The sequence below is a fragment of the Natator depressus genome, chromosome 6 (genome assembly GCF_965152275.1).
Source record: "Natator depressus isolate rNatDep1 chromosome 6, rNatDep2.hap1, whole genome shotgun sequence".
Classification (NCBI taxonomy): Eukaryota; Metazoa; Chordata; order Testudines; family Cheloniidae; genus Natator; species Natator depressus.
Genome location: NC_134239.1, coordinates 56,054,799 through 56,076,129, shown reverse-complemented (window position 1 = coordinate 56,076,129; position 21,331 = coordinate 56,054,799). Strand labels below are relative to the sequence as shown.

Sequence of the window (21,331 nt, the reverse complement as noted above, 5' to 3'; positions counted from 1 at the left end):
GAACAAGAAGAGAGATGTTAAATGGTAAAACAATCACATACGTACAAAGACTTCAAAGTCCATATATCAGGTTCCTAGCAGCATTGGTGAGTTTGCTGACTTAAAGGTCCCTCTGGAACACATCCACAGCTTGGATGGATCATTCAGTCCTTTGCTCAGAGCTTCCGTTTGTAGTAAAGTTCCTCCAGAGGTAAGAAGCAGGACTGAAGACAAAATGGAGAAGATGCAGCTTCCTTTTATTATAGTCTTGTGCCATGCAGCCTGTGCTTCCTTTGTTTCCAACACAAGTTGCTTAGCACATGGCTTGGAAGCCGTGCATGCCCATGCATGCCTTGCTGAGTCATAAGGTGTGTCCTCTGCCTTCTCTCAATGGGTCAATTGTATAGCTGATGGCTCTCGATGGGCCATCAAGCAGGGTAGGCAGCGCTGATGCCAAACTGTCTGGGGGTGTCACCCAGAAGCATAGCACAATTTTTGAAACACAGACATACAGACCTATAACCCATAATGCAACAGTGATACAAACGTATAAACAAGATCACCACATTTGGCAAATTATAATGTTTTCACAGATATCTTACATGGCATATCTGGCATAACTCATTGCAATTTTACAACATTGGTATTCATAATATCCCAAAGTGTCCCCCAGATTCCATAGAGTGTCACACCCCCACTAGAGGTTGTGCTGATTTAATTATACCGGTATAGTTAAAGTGGTTACATTTATGTTAAGACAAGTCCTGAGACTAACAAACATCACAACTGACCAGCCCACACCCAATCCTCTTTGAAACCCCACCTCCTTAGCACAAATTCCCCCAACCTCACTCTACTGGGCCATTGTTCTAGGTTTTTTTGTCTCGTGCTAGTTAGACATATTCCCTGTCCTGTAAACTTATCTATCTGTTGGGTCAAATCCTATAATCCCTGTCTGCTCGAACGGGACTACTCATATGAGTTAGACTACTCACATGTAAGGGCACTGCAGGATCAAGCACTATGTTTGATAATCAGTTCAACTAATGGTGCTAAAAGCCACTTACCTAACTATAAAAAATAATATTGGTAGAGTTACTTATTCCACATGATGTGGTAAGATCCACATTGCAAAGTCATGTAACAAACTGCATTAACTTTGATTGTCTCACGCGCACTCTGCCCATGAATTCTCTGTGGCAACTGCTTCTAACACTCCCACCATCCCCAGATTTCAGACACCTAATATTTTTAACAATAATCTGCCACAAGTGTTTCCTTATGTTCCTCTACATGTGGTACTTCTTATCCTTTACCAAACGACATTAATTTTTATTGCATGAGTAATATTCAGGTCCAAAACAATGATAGATTTAATTAACCTGTATGGGATAGGCACCTGCATAATTCACTCATGGCTTTGTCACTCATGAGTAATGCAGCCATCCAAAACTCATGTTAATTAAACTTACACCACATCATGTGCTCCTTACACAGTAAATTTCATCCCACAGCCTAATTGCTTGTAAAGGACTATGCAGCCCTATGGCATTCTAAATTTAGAGAAAAGTGAGTCCATTTTCTAAACTGAGATTAATTTACCTCAACATAAAAAGGCAACAACTTCTGGGCTGGAATGCAACAGCTGTTTAACAATACTCAGCAATGGCACCCAACAGTTTTAGACCAGGAAGCAAAGAATACCATATAGTTAGCTAAAATTGCTAGGGGAATTTAGGACAAAAAATAATGCTAAATTTGGCCAGAACTAGTTAATTTCTCTACTCTTGCAAAAAGCATGATGGGATCTTTACTGGACACTTCAGTCAAGATCTTGGTTTCTGTTCGAGGAGAACATGTTTAGCAGCACAGTACTGGAGCACTGGGCTATTTGCTGATGCAGAGGCAGGAGTGCCACCTACTCAAGCATCAGTAGTACTTCCTGAAGAACACATGCCCTCTGTCCTAGCCCACCACTCCTTTGCTTGCAGAATCTAAAAGAAATACAGAACAACATATTTCTTTTTTCTATAATATGTATTCTCTTCTTACTCATTTGACACACATTTATTAGAAATGTGGGAATAGCCATTTTTGATCAGACCAGATCAGTCTATCTAAGTCTCATGTCAGGTCTCTCACGCTGGCCAGTACTAGATGCTGCAGAGAAAGATGCAAGAACACCTTCATGGGCAATTATGTAATAACTTACCCAGAGGGGAAATTTCTTGCTAATTCTAGGCAATTAGCAGTTGGCTTATGGTCTAAAGGACAAGAATTGATATCCTATATATTTTTTTCCAGCCATATCTAATGTAACTGTGGACTTTCTCATTGTCTATATAACTGTTGAAACCCGTTTCCAATCCCAGTGAGCTCTTGGCTTCAAAGATATATTGGGCCATCAAGATACATAGATTAATAATGCAATGTATAAAAACGTGTTTTCTTCTATCCTTTTTACATTTGTTGCCTCAGTTTCATTGGATGCTCCCTGTTTTGTTCCTAAATGAGCCAAAATTACCAGTTTTGGTTTTTGGTTTACACAGTATCACTGCTGAGATAATTCGAGAACACTGCTTGCTAGCTGGCATCAAGGGCTGAGGAGTTCATGTTTTGTTTTTGCAGAGACCAATAATAAAAAAAACCAAAAACACTACCTGCACTAATTTGTCTTAAAGTTTCTAAGTCACTATAGTGAAAAATGGTGAGTCAATGGGACATTTCCTACCAGGTTAGAATTTTTAAATATAGGCCAAATTTGGAACAAAACTATGAATGTCTTTAAAGTTTCTATTATGCGACCAATTTAAAAAAAAATGTAAGAAATTCAGGCTTTTGTAAAATTACTGAAGCAGCTGTGGAGGATTTGTTCTCTCATTTGCTTTTCATTCTACAGGTCTTTATCTTCAATAGTTTGTCCTTATATTTAGCAATTTGGCCCATGTTTACTCACTGCCATATGACTGGAGGACATGGTTCTAGCTGTTAAGTAAGCAAGAATCCCTGGCCAGAGGAAGAATTTAAGAGAGGGCAGCCCAGAGAAGCAATACAGTGAGGGACATGAGCCATTGAAAATAAATGTCTCCCTCTGGGCTACAGACCACAAGGTTCAGAGGCACTACGTATGTGGAACAACACAAGAACAGGTATGGCTCAGTTGGTCAGGTAGGCATGCTCATTATCAGCCTATGAGAGCTCACACGTTCAGCATTTTGCCTGACAACATGGGTCACCTTTCACACAAGGCTATGAAGGAGAAAAGACTCGTTGCTCTCAAATAAAGGCAGGGGAAATTGACTTGGCTCAATGTCCTGTGCCCGAGTGCACAGTGAACAATAAGTAGGATTAACTTCCTCAAGAGCCCAGCCAAGGAATCCCTGCAGAAAGTGAAGGCTGACAAGAACAGCATGTAAAAGCAAAATAAGGCTGATGTACTGCCAGTGACATACTATTTTAGGCTCCAATATTGAGGATTTCTTCTCCATTGTTAAAACAGTACCAAGCTCCGTCCTACAGCTAGGATAGGGATTTTGTAGTGGGATGCTTGGAAAGACCACACTGCCCCCTCCCCCCCAGTAAATACTGGCCCAAGGAACATCCGTTTCCTTCCATAGGGAAGCTTTCAATTGTCCTAGTTCCACAGTCAGTCACTGGTAGCTATACTAGGTTATAGTTTTAGAGCTTTTGAGGGCATTCAAAACAATGCAAGACAGACAACAAGGATCGGGATCAGGCAAAAGAAAAACAAGCCAATAAAATAGACAAACCATGGGTCACCAAAGTCTATCTCATGGGTCAAAAATGGTTATGGAGTTAGACAAGGCCTGGGCTCAGAACTTCCCCTTGAGTAGGGTTATATATCCCAGGGATACTAGTACTACCGATGCCATTGCCAGCATGCATTGCATCATCTCAATTGCTCAAAGCACCGCATACTGATCTGATACAACCTGAATATAAAGCATTGCATGGTAGGCCCTTCAATCTCCACAAGCCACGCTCTGAGGTTAAAAAGATCTCCAGCTTAAGCAAAATAGGTACAACCTTCAGGATCCTGGCAAGTTGCTAATGAGGACATGTTTGGGCCCCTCATGATAGACGCAGATATCCCTATTCCAATTGGACTCTAGACAACTCAGATCTGCTCTGGACCACCCTGAGGTGGAGCCAATCTTTTCTAGCCTCTTCTTTACTCTGAACAGCATTGTCTAATCTGATCTAAAAGTATCAAACTCAAAGAGATGAACTGCTCCCCAAGAGATCATAGTAATTTGGAAATGACCCACAACTACTTTGTTAAACCTCCCTGCAGAACCTTGCTGCATTACTCAGGTTGCTAAGAACTCAGTGTTGTGCCCAGCACTACATGAAAGGATTTTTAAAAGGGGTGTATACATGGATAGGGAAATACTAAAATTGGCTTTATTTTGGAAAAAAAAAAAAGTTACAGGGAATTATTGTGAAGAATCTTAGCATCTCTTTTCATTTTCCATGGGAGCAAGCAAGTTTGGAAACTGCTGTACCTTGGCTTATATCTATTGCAAAAAAGAGCCACTAGACAAGTAAGAAAGTCTGCAGGGAAAGACTTCATTCAAGCAGCCATCCCTGGCACAAATTTGTCCTGCAAGTACCGGAAAGTCTACATTAAGGCAACAAAGGCAGGAATCTTGTTTTCTAGAGTAATTCTCTGACAAAAAACTGTCTCCTAGTTATATGTGGTGAAGACACATCCAATGGATTAGCTACTTAGAATGTGGAACTAAACCAAAGCAGATTTTGGTTCTTAAATGATTAATTCTTGGTTTGAATGATTATTGAAAGAAGCTGCAAGGGAGGAGGGAACTGTTACCTCCCTCCTTGGGACTGGTGAGACTGCAGCTTGGAACTGGAGGATCAGTGAAAGACCAGAAGACCATATTTTCAATTAAAAGACTTCTATAGACCCTACCAGAATAAGTTCCCTTGGATTTGCAAAAAACTTTAGACATCTATCACTGCTGGGTCTACCTCTAAAGAGAAAACAACTGGAATAAGTACCACTCTTATTCAACAGATCTGCTCCGTGTATTGAATCAGGCATATTTGTTCACTTTACTGACTAGAGTAAGTTTGAACCACTCTTGTTGGCATTGCAGAGCCAATGCAGTTTAGAGAAGGTGACCTGATTCTATCTGCAAAGCAACAGATCCGTTAACTGAAATGCAATTGCAAGGTCTCTGTTGCTGACAATGCTTGGGGCAGAAAGAATCCAGCTTGACTTTCAGATCCCAGGGTTAGCAGTAAGAAAAAAAAATTCAACTCACAGGGAAAATATTGCCATTATTTAGTTGTTTGCCAACAGAATACATATATACTTGTCAAAGCCTTTGAAACACAAAGGTAGCCATCAATAGATATTTAGAGTTTCTTAATTCTGTTACAAACAAGATCTCCAAGACAAATCCTAATGTAATTCCCTCTCCCCAACTACCCTTGCTTCAGAGAGTTTATCTTGCTATAGAAGTAACTGAGGGCTTGTCTACACAAAGTTCCAGAGCAAATCCACATGGAAACATTTTTATACCAGAACAAAAAAGTGGGTTAAATGAAAAGGAACAAGGCACTCTGTTTCCGGAATGAGAATGTCCAGACATGGAGCTGATAAGGAACAGCTACTGTGCTTTAAATTCACACCCTACCTTAATCCACACTAACTTTCAAGACCTGACTGATGTTAAACCTAATTGCACAGTAGGGGGCAAGAAATGAATGTAACAGGCTAACTTACTCCCTCTAATGCATGCAGAATTCAAGGGACATACTAACAATGACCTCTAAATACTAAAAACTCAGAAGAGATCAAGCATCCTCCATTCAGCGGATAAGGGAGGGAGTCATTAAGAAATAGGATAAACTTTATTTGGATGAAGATACTCACTTGAGAATCTAACCTAGTCAATGTGTGTTTCGCTTGCAGCTTTTATCTAGTGTAAATGATGGGTTCTCTGTAACTTGAAGTCTTCAAATCATAATCTGAGGACTTCAGTAACTCGGTCAGAAGTTATAGTTCTATTACAGGAGTGCATGCGTGAGATTCTGTGCCCTGTAATGTGCTGGAGGTCAGACCAGATGATCATGATGGCCCATTCTGGCCTTAAACTTTATGAGTTCCTAGTTGGAAGAAAAAACTCTACAACAAAATTAGATTCTGAGTTTGGCTTAAAAAATACCAAAACCAGACACCTCTAGATAAAAAGATGAGAATGTCTTGAAGAAAAAGCAAGTTAAAGCAGCTTGAGCAAGGGAAACCTCAGTTGATGCCAATACAATAAGCACAAATGTCTACGGACTATATCCAAGACAAACTTTGTGGAAAGGATACCTTTAGCAGCTTTCCATTTAGAACTGCAAGGCTAATCATGCTCTATAGACTATCCCAGGGTCCAATCCTAGGTAAGTAAAGGACAGAGGTGCTTGCACATATTTATTAATTTAATTAATTTCATATGAAATATTTCCATAGTTGATAACACAAAAAATGTTTCATAATTAGTTGCAAAGGTAATAAATACACCATAGTTTTATTTGAAGTGTATAGCACTTGAAAGTCTTTTTGCTTTGAGTTTGTGTGGATGAAATATTACTCTACAGAACTAGGAGTAGAGTCTAGTGGTTGCAGCCTGCTGCTGGGAGTTCGACTCCTGGGTTCCACTCATGAGTCTGCTACTGACTTATAACATTAATTTAGGCAAGTAATTTAATCTCTCAGTTCTTTATCCTATCTCCCCAACCAAATGGGCATCTGATGCTTGAATAGTGCCTATCTAAAAGTTATGTTGAGACTCAGGTTTCTCCTTTGAAGCCAGTGTCACTTGGTTTATGGTCTAAGCACCCCAAGTGTCTACACTTTGAAAAGGCAAAGAAAGAACAAAAGAAAATGCATTTTTTTTTTTTTTAAAAAAGGGAGCAGATACTTTCCCCCATGCTTTATTTTAAAAGGAGGTGGATGAAGGAATCTAAACTTTTGACTTCCTATGGTGTAGGATATTCAGACCACAACAGGGCACCAAAACCAAAGCACCTTCTTAAAAATAAAAGTGTACAACTGCTGTTCAATACATAACCTGTGTTGCAAAATATGCACATCATAACATCACACAGAATGTGATGAAATGCGTATTACCTAGGAAAACAGGCACCTACATGCAAAAAAATTTGCATTCATAGTACATGATGGTATGAACATAGTGTATGCTGAAAGGCTTACAGCAAACATCACCTGTACTTCGTAACCAGTAAAAAGGCTAAATATTTAATAATAGCACACCCACCTGGTGTATAAGTCAGACAATTTGAGACCAAAAAGACACTGGAAAGTCTAAAACATTAAAACAAATGATGATTTCAAAATGGAAGAAAATGTATGCAGTCTATATACTACTAGAGGGTTGCTTCAATCTTCCTTTTAAAACGGGTTGCTTTTTAAAATGACAACACAACTTGAGGCCAGGAGATCATACAAATGGAAATAATTAGAAAGAGGGGTGCAATTATTCACAGACAATAATATTTTGTTTAAAAATAAAAGGGGTTTTGCCTGCCTATAGTTTAGCATTATATGCAATAAAGCAGCTTTTTTGAGCACAGGGCATGGGAAGCTCCCATACTACAGCAGCTGCCTCGTTTCAGCAGTCACCTTAGAACTGATCCAACTGTAATCTCCAGTGCAGTTCAAAGTTACTCTAATACTATGGCAAGCAGCTTTCCCCAATATCTGAGTGTTCAGATTATGGCATTATGCAGTGTAAGGACAACTGCTTTCCAAAAGGGTTAAAGAATTTTCAAAGAGGAAGCTTCTTATGTTAAAATGAGGTTTTTAACCTCTCCCCCGCTGCTCAGGGATTAAAAAAAATGTATAACATCCAGGACACAGTTCCTTTCATTATCAGACGGAACATCTGCGGCTTGCTGCACTAGCAGGACCAGCAGAATATAGCTGACGGGAGTGGCTAACTCCTGAGAGTAGCTTTTGGGATGCTATGGAGTTGACCAATGTTTCCTGTTTGCATTTTACTCCTTTATGTCAATTTCTTTGATCCTGTTACTTGCACACCCTTTAAGACTACTTTAAACAGCTGTTGTGCCACCTGTCCTTCCAATTATGTTTAATATGTATATGAAATACTTGACATGTCAGTCTTCTAATAACCGATCACCAAGTAATTAAACATCTCCTGAGCTCCCACATCACTTTCCATTAAGGGCCAGTATAGGTAGGACCCTTGGCAGTTAGTCTCTTGGTTGGTATTCCCCCAATTTCCTTGGAATGTGGGAAGTGTTTCTGTTGGTCTAAATTATGTAAAGTGCACTCAGATGCTAGAATGACAGTGCCTAAAGACTCTAATCATCATCAACAAGAGTCCACAATTTTCACCTGTTGACAGAAACACGTTTCCTGCAGTGACATTGCCTGTCTAGAAACCTGAAAGTAAAACAGTTTAATATCATACTGTGCATATTTATAGGGACATGGAAGGTTAGGTTTTTATCAATCATTTGTGATAAAAACAATGAAAACTGTTTTGTTGATTTACCCCAATCCCCTGCAGTGTTTATAACCCAACCTCAACAGTACTGGGTTAGTGCCCTAGATCTGGAAGGTGGAAACTAAAACATAAAAATGAGATAGAGTGGGACTATTAAATTTAACCTGCTTCAGACATTAAGTGCCCTGATTCCAACATGTCAGTCAGCTCCCCGCAAAACAAAGATGGCAGGAAAACAAAGCCTGCTACTCAGACGCTGGTTGTTTTCAGGTGGGGTGGGTAATCTAGCAGTAATGAGCATCCAATAAAAATTTAGCATTCCTACAGCACACCTTCAAAACTTCTATATAAACTTTAATATAGTGTCTCAACACTCCTGAGAGGTAGGGATGGGTTACCCTCATTTTACAGATGGAAACCAAAACAGAAAAAAAGATACATGAGCCTCAGAAACAGTCTGTGCAAGAGCCACGACTACAGTTCAGCAATGTGCATTTCCTAATCCCATGCTCACACCATTACTCCATGCTGCTTCCCAAATTCCTCCCGAGCCCACTTGCTCCTTTCTTGTAAGCATGCACAGAATCAAAGCAAACTAGAATTCAATACCTTGTGTGCCTTGCTACCTGTCCCAATTCACACTAATGTAGCAGACAGGCAGAGCACAGGGATAATACAACTTGCACTTGTTCCTGTAAACTGAAGCACAGAAAACTTTGCTAGTGTTCTTTTGTATAATCCCCGACCTTTGATAAGCATTATTTAAAAGTTTAATTCACAGGTACTGAGTTTTAAGCATAGCACATGCTGCAAGACTGCTCTTATATCTGGCAACATATGTGAAGGGCTTCAAAATTAAGGAGTGGGTGTGTGTGAAAACTATGCTGGTTGACCCTCCAGGAGTGGGTGTGTGTGTGTGTGTAAACAATGAGACAAAGCTGAAAAAGGGGAAAAAAACAACATCATGAACATCAGGAGACTATTTTTAGCAATAATTTATTTTGGCTCTGGAAGAGTGCCCCAAGGCAAACAGAATCCCCACTGCTGAAATTATTCAAACATATGCTTGAAAATGTGCTGCATTGGCAGTGGAAGGACTGGCCTTTTCCCATTTCTAAAATGTATGATTCAGTAAGTAGCACACAGGTATGCAGTGCGCATCTGATCACGGAGGGTGTGTTTCAATTTACTATGAAGCCAGCAGTAGCGGCAGCAAGTACATCTCATAGTAAATTACTCATGTATTTCTCAGCAAGTTACTTGTGTACTTCTCATATGTTTCCATAAATACCTGAAGACATAACAGATTTTAGGATTAGAACACTGTGGGTTGTTTTACATATTTGCAATGCAGTGTTCGTCCTTTTGGTTATGCAGTTTATGGCTCACTGTATTTCATAAGATGGTATAATACTAAACAGCAATTAAATCATGGGATATATGTGCCTGTCCCACACTAATTATATTCTTAACTAAACCTCACAATAAACCTGTATCATCAAAAAGCTAGAATTGAAATTAAAATCTGACCACTAAAAATGGTGATTTCTTCAAAGTTGTGCAAACACTTGTGTGCAGGCCTGAGATAGGCAGGAACAACCCAAAATACATGTGCACATATGTAGGTGTCTGTGTGCAAACCTCAATTTGTGTGTGCACTCTCAGTATGTATGCGCTTAAGATGGTCTCAGACCGTCTTGGCCTTCACTTTCCAGGAACCGCTGTATATTTTCCTTGTCAGTCCATCTGAGGCTACAACTACACCATGGTATACGGGTGCAATTTCCAGCTTGCATACATACTCAATGAGAGCTAGCACGAGTTATAAACAGCGTAGCCATGGTAGCATGGGCAGCAGCAGCACAGCTTAGACATGCTGAGTACAAACTCATGTGTGCCTACTCAGCATGGATGCCGCCTGTACTCGTGAGGCTACTCTACTATTTATAATCATTCTAGCTCTCCCCAAGCTAGTATGAGTATGTGTACATGAGCTGGGAATCACACCCCCAGCCTGTAGTGTAGATGATGAGCCTAAATGTGCAATGAATAAAAATTCCCAAACCATTCTCAGCATCCTGGAACCGTCTTTCTTCTCCCTCCCCTAAATGAAAGACAAACAAGTCTGTTTTTCCAGTTTTGCATTCTTAAGATTTTAGATTTTGGTTTAAACCCATGTTTTAAACCAGAAAACTCATCAATATCAAGGTTGAATACACTGGTAAGTTTATTTTAAACATTTCGATAAAACAAAGACATTTACACCATGTGTCAATTTCATACTTCTAATTGTTCTGCATTAGCCAATGATGCATAAGATAACCTAGATGGTCTTTCCCACCTCTAATGTCTATAATACAAAGGAGCAGCATGACACGAAGAGGCACAAAAAAAGGGGAACAGTACAAATATACGGCAAGACACCTAGAAACTTGATTTCTGGCATTAGTGAAGTTAATATACCTGTTAAATGTTCAGCTTCCCTTTTGAATATAAGCCTTACAGGTTCCCTAAAGGACCTCACCAGTTAAACATTCCTGCGCTGTTAACACATGCTCACATTAGCAAAAGCCATACTGTCTGCACAGTTTTCGCAAGCAGTGTGGGCAGAGGTCCCCAGCCCTCCCACCCCCTGAGAACCATGTAAGTCTCCTAAAGTGGTCTACAATCCAATGTTATAACATGAACAGAAAATAAAAGCCCTGGTTAGGGAAACCATGCTAACAGCAGCAATTAACATTTGTTGGAGAACACTTAAATGTGGGGACGATGAGATCAAGAAGGTGCACGTACAAGGAAATGCGAGACTGAAAAACTCTTGTAGAAGCACAGGCAGTTTCAGACAGAGCCACTGTTCATGAGACTCTCAGGTCATGTTAAATAAATAGAGTAATTTAAAAAGGTGTCTTCTCTTTCTCCTCCTATTTCAAAATAGAATTGGCTTTTGTTCAGGTTTCAGTCCAACAAGGTTCTAGGGATTCAGGTAAACAACCAACCCCAATAAAATCATTTGAAAAAGACAGAGGAAGATTTTTATAAGCCCCACAAAAGGCTACAGTAAAGTTCCATCCTGGCTGGGAAAACTACAAGGGAAAACATTTTGAATTGACACACCATTAGGGAAATGACTTCTTTAACAGACTTTAGGGATGGTAGCCCAGAATTAAGAGCTCCTTCCAAGTCAGCTTCAGGAAAGAGGATTTTGGAATGGAGGTAAATGAGAAGCCTAACACTTGAGCGGTAATACCACCTACTAAAATATATTTATAAAGGCCAAACGAAGAGGTTTTTTGTTTTGCACACCAAATAATGAAATGAAAATGTTTAAATGCATCAGGAAATAATATTACTCTGGTGGCATAGTCTTGGAAGATCACCTATGTTTTGTGGCATTCACATCAATCAGCAGCTAACATATTTCTTGGTATACGTTTAAAGTGTTCTCTGAATTAGCATCTGGAATTGAAGAGATTTGTTCCCATACATTTTCAGGAACTTAGGGGAAGGTACTAGTAATATTAAAATCAAACACATTTATCTCATCATGTGAGGCTTTCATTTAAATACTGAGCAAAATCATCCAGAAGTGTCCCTTGGTGATGGTTTCACAGAAAAGGGACTGACAAATACATTCATAAACGGTCTTCAGGATAGCTTGGGAGCTGCACATGAACCATTAGCAAGTACAGAAAAGACATGTGAAATAGTCAATGAGAGGCCAAGTGAAAGTGAGTGAACCTTCTCCACAAGGTTGTACCTTGGATCTTAGAGTAGCCATTAATGGCAACAAAGCATCACGTCTCCAGACAGATTTTTTTAAAAACCATGTCTTTTTCAGCCCCCATCTCGCTGTGGTTTATTTATTAATTTTTTTAAAATAAAAGAACTAGAAATCCAGGAACAATTACTGTAGGTCCTGCATGAACAAATAAATGATCATGTAGTGTAGTAAGAGTGCATTATGGAGCATTTCTAAAAAGTAAATGTCATTTAAAATCTATTATTCAAGCCTGGAAGTACTGGATTAAAAAATAAAACTATAATAGACAATAGTCTCTACCAGAACCTATAGCTTTAAAAGAAAGATCTCACAATACTTGTCTGAAGAACTTAAATGGGTATATAAGGGGGCTAAGAGTAACACACTAGTTGTAGTGGTGAAATGACATGGAGAGACATGGATTCAACCCCCATTACATAGAAAACGAAGGGTTAGGTTGCTGTGAAGGCAGCATGTGCTCTGTACTTAATGGCAGCCCCTCTAGTAACATAAGTAGCCCTGAATTAGCTCTGAATGGAGTACTATCCTCTTTCCCAGAGGAGATGTGCCTCAATGCTAGTCCTTGCTGGGAGAGAGGAGTGTAAACAGAGGAAAATGGGATGATTCTTGGGAAAGAATACAGTGGTCTTGAACTCCAGTAAACAGCCTTACAGGCAGAGTGCATTCTATGTCACTTTTTGGCCATTTTTCAGCAGCTGCTTACCACTGCATACAGAAGAGGTGATGTTGTACACAAAAGGACAAAACTGCAGACAGCGGATCAACTTCAGGCTGCTCTCACACTCCTGACACTTTGTAGTTAAATCCAGCGCATGCCTGAAGGCTTGCAAGGCTTTGCTGATATTCTTCAGAGCCAGATAGGCGTTTCCTAGGCTCAAGAAAGTCAGGGGCTGCAAAGAGAAAAGCAATCTTGTATCAGCACAACAAATGTGTTTTGGGTTCAAAACCAAAGGTAAGCTATTGCAATAGACCAAGTCTCATTCCCTCCACACTCCCAAATCAGCGAAAAGGGTTTTAAAACCAATAATTAGTTGGACATACTGACTGTGCTTAGAATTTCAGGTTTTTAAAATGATACATAAATCTGATATATACCCACAAGTATAACATAAACCACTTATTTACAGCCCATCTTAAACATGGCACATTCTACATATGGCAGCAAAGAACGTGAAGTGAAATGTTTTAGGGGAGTTTTTAGTAAGGAGCCAAGAAGTCTAAAGCAAAAAGGTACCACGTAACATGAGATTTAATATGGGACGGGAGGGCCAACTAGTCTTTTGCCAGTCCAAGCTTATTGTTCTCCAGAAAATAAATAACTAAATTACTGAGCTCCAATTTCACACTAGCTTAGGATTTGTGTCTTTCAGCCCATTGTTCAATTCTTTGCAGTAGTAAGCAGACACTCTTACTCATAATTTTGACTATCCAAGAGCAATCTCTTGCATCAGAGACAAGACATTCTAATGATTCTTCAAAACTAACTGACATGCATTTTAGATATCATCCAGTGATTTAAGTCCTGGCACACAATGAAGCATTACACTTTGTTTTCAAAAGTATCTTTATGGTTTATGTAGAGAAATTAAGTGCTGCATCTAACCCTGTGACCAGAATAATGACCACGCTCACGCAACAGAGCGGCCAATTTCCTCCACTAAATGATACTCCTTGTCATGGAACTTTTAAGACTAGTCATGGCTTTCAAAAATTTTGCTTCTAGTATTAAAAACATGCTTCAGAAGAGTGTGTGCTTTTAACAATCTGATGATGCAATTAAGTCACAAGATACTAATTCATGTCCAGAGAGTTAATTCAAATTTGAGTTCAGTTTGATGCTCCAGCCAACCTTAGTCAGCCAGTTTATTGGATTCTTCTTCTTATGACCTCCCATCATGTGCTTGATACCTTCATTTGGTGGTACTACTTCTTGGGTGCCTTTGGTAATTCATTGCACCTCATTCATTCAGACAAGCCCCAAATCATCCTGCCCTATTGTTAATCATACCTTCTTGTTCACATTATCTTTCCCTTACACACCAGAGAATCCCCTTTAAATGCCAACTCTAATCTATCCACTGTCTGGTTAGCATTGTTAATATAAGGCTTTTGTGGTAAATTAACTGATATCACTATAGCACGGCACACTCAAGTTTGATTGCAATACTCTCAGTCTTGAACTGCTGTAGAGTTTTGCCAAAGGTACTGGAAGAACCTTTGGAAGAAACTCCCGCAAGTGCAACCTGTTTCTAAATACCATGGGTATTGTCACTCCCTCCCTCCAATTTCCTAATTCAATTATTTCATCATTCATCCCTTGCTTTCTTGTGATCCTCTTTTTTCATACACTTATCTGCGATCTAAACTGGTTAGATTCCTTTTCCGATGGTTGCAAAATTGCTGCTAGCTCTTGTATTAAAAATACCCCGATGCTACGCAGCTGATTCTAGTTTTGCCCTCCCCAATTATTTTAAAGTGAATTTAGTGCTGGAGGGGCTGACGACCCTGGAGATTCAAGTCCTTTGTCCAAATAAAAGGGACAGCATGGGCAGAAGCAACCAAATCTAATTGTGCAACCATTAGCTTCCCATACTACTGCTGAAGTGCCTCAATTCTAGGCCCCAAATATGATGGGGGAAGGAGGAATTGTGATCTGGATTCTTGTCCCCTGGGAACTGGAGTGAGACAAACTCATTTCACTTAGGGTTGTTTTTGTTTAAGACTTACACAACTTTTTCTGGCCAATCCAGTAGTTATATACATCTCTTATTACAAGCAGGAAAGTTGCAAACATGGCCTAACTATATTTAAAAAGAGAATTGAATACCAATGTTTTTCCCTGAGAAAATTTTCTTCAAATCATTTGCAGGCTACAAAGTATTTTACAAATTTTAGAAATATACCATAACTTTGTACCAGGCATATTTATAGTTAATGAGAAGTAAAGTTAATCAAAATATTTGCAAAGATGCAACAGCTTTTGCAATAGTCTATTCCCACAAGATATCACAAGAGGCATTAAAAAAATGGAAAGAAAGGAATGTAAAATGCATGAGATTAATCAAGAAAAACAACAACAAAGGAATCATCCAGGCAGCAGAGATGGGTGTATGGTATGAAGGGATATCTAGATAGCCAAGAGACTATTTTTGCACACTACTTCTTTTGGAACACCTATTGATCTGCAGCATTTTCTTTGATAATGCAACAGTATTGTTCTGACAATTGGAATTCATTTTGAATTCTTTTAATGAAGAGCTCATTGTTAAACTTGAAATGAAGAGAAGACATTTTTTCCAAGTACTTACAACACCCTAAGAAAAAAAAGTTCCACAGTACTGGTTAGTGTTTCAGTAATCCAGTTTTTCACTGTTTCCCCACATTTCTGAAAGGCATGTTATTTATCTTTATATCTATCTACCCATTATGTAGGGGGCAGCAGATTCCAAATTAACTCTTGGGCACAGCTAAGTGATGACTAATATTCAGGCCATGGCCACACAAACACTGTACGGCAGGCCATGGTGTAGTGCCAAGCACTAACTGTCTGCATGTTCTCTAAAACCCTGTAGTTGTTCTCTAAAAGCTTTCTAGTGTGCATTGATGTACTGTTTGAATGTGCAGTAGGGAACTTTTGGTGCACAGTACCTGAGTCCATGCAGTTAATGTATGGCATGCTGGAGCGCTGTAGATTTACACCCCAGCTTGTTGTGCAGTAAGTGTTTAGGTAGACGCACATGTAGATTTCCAAACCTAATTCTGCAACCATCAGTTTCCAAAAGGAGAGGATACAGTCTCATACTTTTCATTTCTCTTGCATCTTCCATCAGAAAACTTCACAGCACTTCCAAACATGAATGAATTAAGCCTCACAACAGCACTATGAAATAGGGAATGGGGAAACTGAGCCACAGTAGATCAATTACTTGTGTAATATTACACGAGGAGTCAGTGGCAGGGCTAGAACAGTACTTTGATCTCCCAACTCCCAGTCCTGTGCTTTAGCCACAAGACTATATTTACCCTCATGTAAAACCAGCCTTAGTAAAACTGCTGGGTAGAAGCAACTTCTCAAGGATAGCTTACCTCCTATCAAACCTGATCTAAACATATTTTGTGTAATGGTTTCTCTTTCCTCCAACACACAAGGATTAAATGTTAACATCAAGAATCTCCATTTTAGATATCAGTGATGCCAGGATTTGAATCCAAAAACACAGCCAGCTGGTTGGAATTCTGGTGTCCAGAAGCAACCTAATTTGTTGTCCATATTTAAAGCTATTTATTCTTCCAGACACTGATACTCTAAGCATCCAGTGTTATCTGGCACTTTAATTTCCTGATCTTATCAAACATGAAGCAGCAACTTAAATGAACACGTTCCAAATGAGATGCCTGAAGAATTACATATATGAGAACAAAACTTGGGGATGGGAATTAATGAAGCAATGTTCCAGGAAGACTCTTGTTGTTGATTACTAAATTAATACAAAAACAACCCTTACCTCAGAATTATTGATGGCCACAGCTTTTACCAGGAGCTTGCTGGCATCCAGATGAAGACCATAATGAAGCAAAAGGTTAGCTAGATTGACTAAAGGGATATCCTGATATTCATGTGGGGCTAAGTTCAATGCTTTTCGCAAGCATGAGATAGCAAAGGTGCTATTTCCAACAGCACGCCAGTAGAGTCCAGCCTCATTAAGCATAAGCCATAAAGGATCCCTTGGCTGAAAAAAAGTCACAACATTTCAGGAAATTACAATCGCTTACCATAAACTCTCTCCAACATAAGCAACTCAGTGTATTGCTTTTTGAACTGGATACAATTTATTCTACCCTCTACCTTGGCTGAGGGTAGTTAGCTTACCATTTGAACGTCACAGGTGCAGGGTAGACGAACTAACGTTAATTTAGTAGCACCTGCTAGCTGAATGCTCTTGCTGAGCAACAACCTTGATTTATGGGATTGTCCTGAATGATTTCCACAAAGTCCTTTAATGCATACATATGACAATCCCGCCTGGCCACAGGAATCAATGATTCTTAGCCCTTCGCCATTCCAGGGCGCAAGAACCACATTGCCACATGTACACATAAAAGGATACCATCCATTTGAGAAGTAGTCAGTTTCAAAAAGTAGTTGAACGTGGTTCCAGTTCCTATATCTGATTCAAGTCCCTCTACCAATTTGAGGTTTTAGAATCATTTTTCTATTTTAAATAACTATCTATCCATTTGTATTTTGGGTAGTGCCCACAATGCGCTGGGCAACTGTCTAAACGTATAGCAAGATAGTCACTGACCCAAAATGCTCACAACTTAAAGTAGTAAACATGGTGGGGCAGAGGGATAAAACGTACAATCAACCAGATTTCTAATTATTCTTAGCTGTCCCTTGACCTATAGTTACATGAAACAGACTAATTCATTCTTTAGAGAAGGAACAATGAAACTACGTAGAGTTGTGTCAAATGCACAACAAAATATGTAAAACAAATACTCTCTCTCTTTCAGCTGTAGCAATCTTAGGTGTTTCTTATAACCATAGTGGGTAAAAGTTTTCAGAGAGAAGTACATTTTGTAGATAATGGTATTTCTGCAGTATTTTTGAATCAACAGCCTCATACTAAAAGGTTTTATTTGCATTACAGGATATAATGGATAGTTTAATATGCTATCAAATCCGTTTTCCAATGTTTTTTGGGTAATCTGTAATTGTAGGACAAATCTAATGCTTCAATCCTGCAACAATTTACACATGTGTAATGTTACTTGTGAGAGTAAGTCTTATTGATGAGACCACTCACTGAATAATGTCACGCATGCATGCAGATCTGTCAGGGGTGCATTCTTAGGCCCTATACTGAAACACAAAAAAATACAGTGCTAAATGCAATGGTCTATATGTAGGCCTTGGAGTGATTGTTTTTAGTCCTAGACATAACTGTAGTCATAGCTATTATTGTCTAGAACCTTCAGAATTCTAGAAAGACTTTTGTATTTCAGTTTTTAGGGGTGGGAGACTGTTTTTTGTATTTCTAGTTGTAAATTATGGTTCCTCCTCCCAGCACTTGGTAGGAGAAGCAGTTATTTTCAGATTTCCTACTGCTTTCTTAGCTGATTTTTACTAACTGTAAGAGACACCCTAACTTAAATAAAATCATTTTCAATGAAACAGTTGTAGGGTTTTGTGCACAATTCCTTTCCTCTCCCTTCACGTTATGAGGAACAAGCGACATGCTGCCTATCATTCTAACCAATATTGTTTCACTGTTTCCATGTAATCCCCACGTTGGCCTGTCTCTATGCATCCAAGTATTATGTACTTCATTGTAAGCTCTCTGGGGGCAGTGACTGTCTTTTTGTTCTGTTTGTACAGTGACTAACACAAATAGGGTACTGGTCCATAACTAAGACTTCTAGGTGCTACAGTAATAATTAATAAATGCTGTGCAAAAGTTAGCAATGGCATTTCTTATAAGGGTATTGCAAAGGCTTTAATCCTATTTTTTCAACATAAGGCTGTCATTAATTTAAACATTCAAACCTGTTTGCAGACAGATTTAGTCTTTCCCCAGGAAGAGCATGATGCTTACTGCTGAACTTCTGCTCTGAAAATGCCTCCTGTCCTCTGCAATTTGTGCACATAAGCATGACAAGAACGTGCTTATGACGTGCTCACGACGTGCTCTAACTGGTTAAGAAGTTGTTTATTGGAGAAGCTTTTTCAGCACTAAAGCCATGAAATAACTGAGTATTACCAAGGAAAAAAAAAAAACTATGCATTCGGATGGCCACTTAAGAAAACTCAGAAGGTAAGACATTAGGCCTGCAAAGAATTGTTATGTGCACAAGAATATGAATACCACTCAGATCTGTTCTCCTTCTTATGGTCAATGAAAAGATGACCAAAAACTCCACATATTATATTTAGGCTTTGACAACGTGGTATATACACAAAAGGCAGCATGTCAACAGAGTGAATTTGACATCTGTTAAGACTGAATATGATTTCTCCAGAAGTTTTTCTCCATCCTGACATTTACTATTTGTATTGTGGTAGCACTCAAAGGCCCTACTCATGATCAGGGTCCCATTGTGCTAAGTGCTGTGCAAACACTTACGACAGTCTCTGCCCTGAAGAGCTACCAGTCTAAACAGACAAGCCAGACAAAGGGTGGGGGAAAGGAATATAACATAAGAAAAGCAATGTCTATTGGTTGGCGAACATCATGTTAGTTCCAGGTGTATTTGTTGTTTGATTCAGGAAATGGCATTGTATTCCCTTGCTCAATATCTTGCAAATTTTTACAGGAATGAAATTCACTCACTCCACCAGTGTTCTTACGTAGGAAGGAAGCTATAATAGGGTCCACTGAGTAAGCTGAGTGAAAGGGATGCTTCTCTGAACATTTGTGGTTCTTTGTGGAACCTAGATCGAAAGAAGTTAAAAATTTCAGCTCTGCTATACCCACCAGGCAAGGCAAATTGTAAATAGTGTGCCACTGAACAACGTGAGTCTAGTTATGACACCTCATAGATAAACAAGTATTCTCAAATTTACTTTGAACTACAATTCTTGACTTACCTTCTTTATAGCATGATAGATGAATGCTCCTATTTGCTCCTCTGTAATAGTTTGATTGTTGATACGCGAATGCAAGATCTGAACACGAAAAAGCATTTAACAGAAAAATAGGGTGGAAGATTTTAAAGTTCTCTCTCAAACACAGCTATATCCTGTAAAAACTACCCTAAAATTTCCTAAACCCCTTCTTTGTACTGTAGCTGAAAAGTGATCCCTACAGATGCACTGTTGGTGGTCTGGGGGAGGGGAAGAGTCTTAAGCAACCAAGGGACAGTAAGCAATAACGAAAGACAGGTAAAAAAGTGGGTGTCTCTCCTGTGCCAATGAGGTGGTAAAGCCAATGAACAGTTTTCATGTGGTCTTCAGAGGTTTTAGAAGATGACAGTACTTTCTAGATTAACTATCATTTTTTGTCTATGCACTTTAGGTGTAGGATAGGTGTTTAAAGAGGCCATGTCATGGGACCTCATGCCAGATATTAAGAACTTACACTTCCCAGCAAGGGGAAGCCTATGGAAGTACTGAGCACCTTGCAAAATCAGGCCTATCTTTTTGTTATGAGAATCTGTCAAATCCTGAAGACCTTAGCTCTAAGGCCGTAAAAGGCAGACACTCAGAATGAAAAGGTTACTTATGAAAACAGTGCCTCTTACTTGTCTCGCATGATCATCCGGCATTTTAAATTTCAGCTCCAGATGACCATCTAGTTCTTTGACCAACATGTACAGAGTTTCATTGTTACGGACATCAATAATAGACGAACAATCTGGCAGCTGGGCCTCTCCATGCACCTGGGCCTCTCCTGGGCTACTCAGGATCGATTGGACTCTGACAGTGAAAAGAACCGAGAAGACATGAGTTCATGTTTCAAATGGTGGGATGTAAACACACAAACAGCTGAGTGGCATATGGCTGGACCTGTCCATACTACATTTTAACCATCTTAAATCCAGGTAAGGGGACAGTCATTTTGGAAATGGTTTCCTGACTTGGTTATAGCTGTAGTGCGGACAGAGCATTAGATGGATGTGACTCCTTTTGTGGAGTGGGAAGAGGGAGGGCCTCCAAGAGAATACAATTGCTGCCTGCTACAATCAGAAAGATTGACACACCATCTTCTCCAGCCAGAGGGAGACCCAGCCACTTTAAAAGAATAATATACCAGTTGGTCAGTGACCCCAGATTCTCATAATGAGGCCACATCAGTACAACCAGATTGTACAATACAATGGGAAATTCACTTTATGATTAAATCAACACTTGCCCGAATCCTCTGTTTTCTGGAGGCAGGAAATAGGTTGGCAGTTCCTCTGGGTTCGGGATTGTTGGAAAGGATTTTACACAGTCTGATCTTTTAGGCCAAAGAATATGCTGTTTATCCTAATTGCAAAGAAAAAAAAAATCCTTAAACTATTGCGAAGTAATCAATCTTGTTAACCTTTTTGTTAACTA

The 21,331-nt window shown here is 39.3% G+C and overlaps 1 protein-coding gene across 1 annotated transcript in view; it reads right to left on the bottom strand.

Annotated features, from left to right (window-relative positions):
- The window catches only part of TTC17 (tetratricopeptide repeat domain 17), an 89,044-nt gene that overhangs the window by 35,166 nt on the left and 32,547 nt on the right, over window positions 1-21,331 (bottom strand). Inside the window, exons 12-16 of the mRNA XM_074955305.1 lie at window positions 21,144-21,259; window positions 20,533-20,707; window positions 19,880-19,957; window positions 16,794-17,018; window positions 12,992-13,178 (exon numbers count right to left, since the gene is read on the bottom strand). Of these exons, the coding sequence (XP_074811406.1) occupies window positions 12,992-13,178; window positions 16,794-17,018; window positions 19,880-19,957; window positions 20,533-20,707; window positions 21,144-21,259 (781 nt within the window). The remainder of the gene's footprint in view (window positions 1-12,991; window positions 13,179-16,793; window positions 17,019-19,879; window positions 19,958-20,532; window positions 20,708-21,143; window positions 21,260-21,331) is intronic.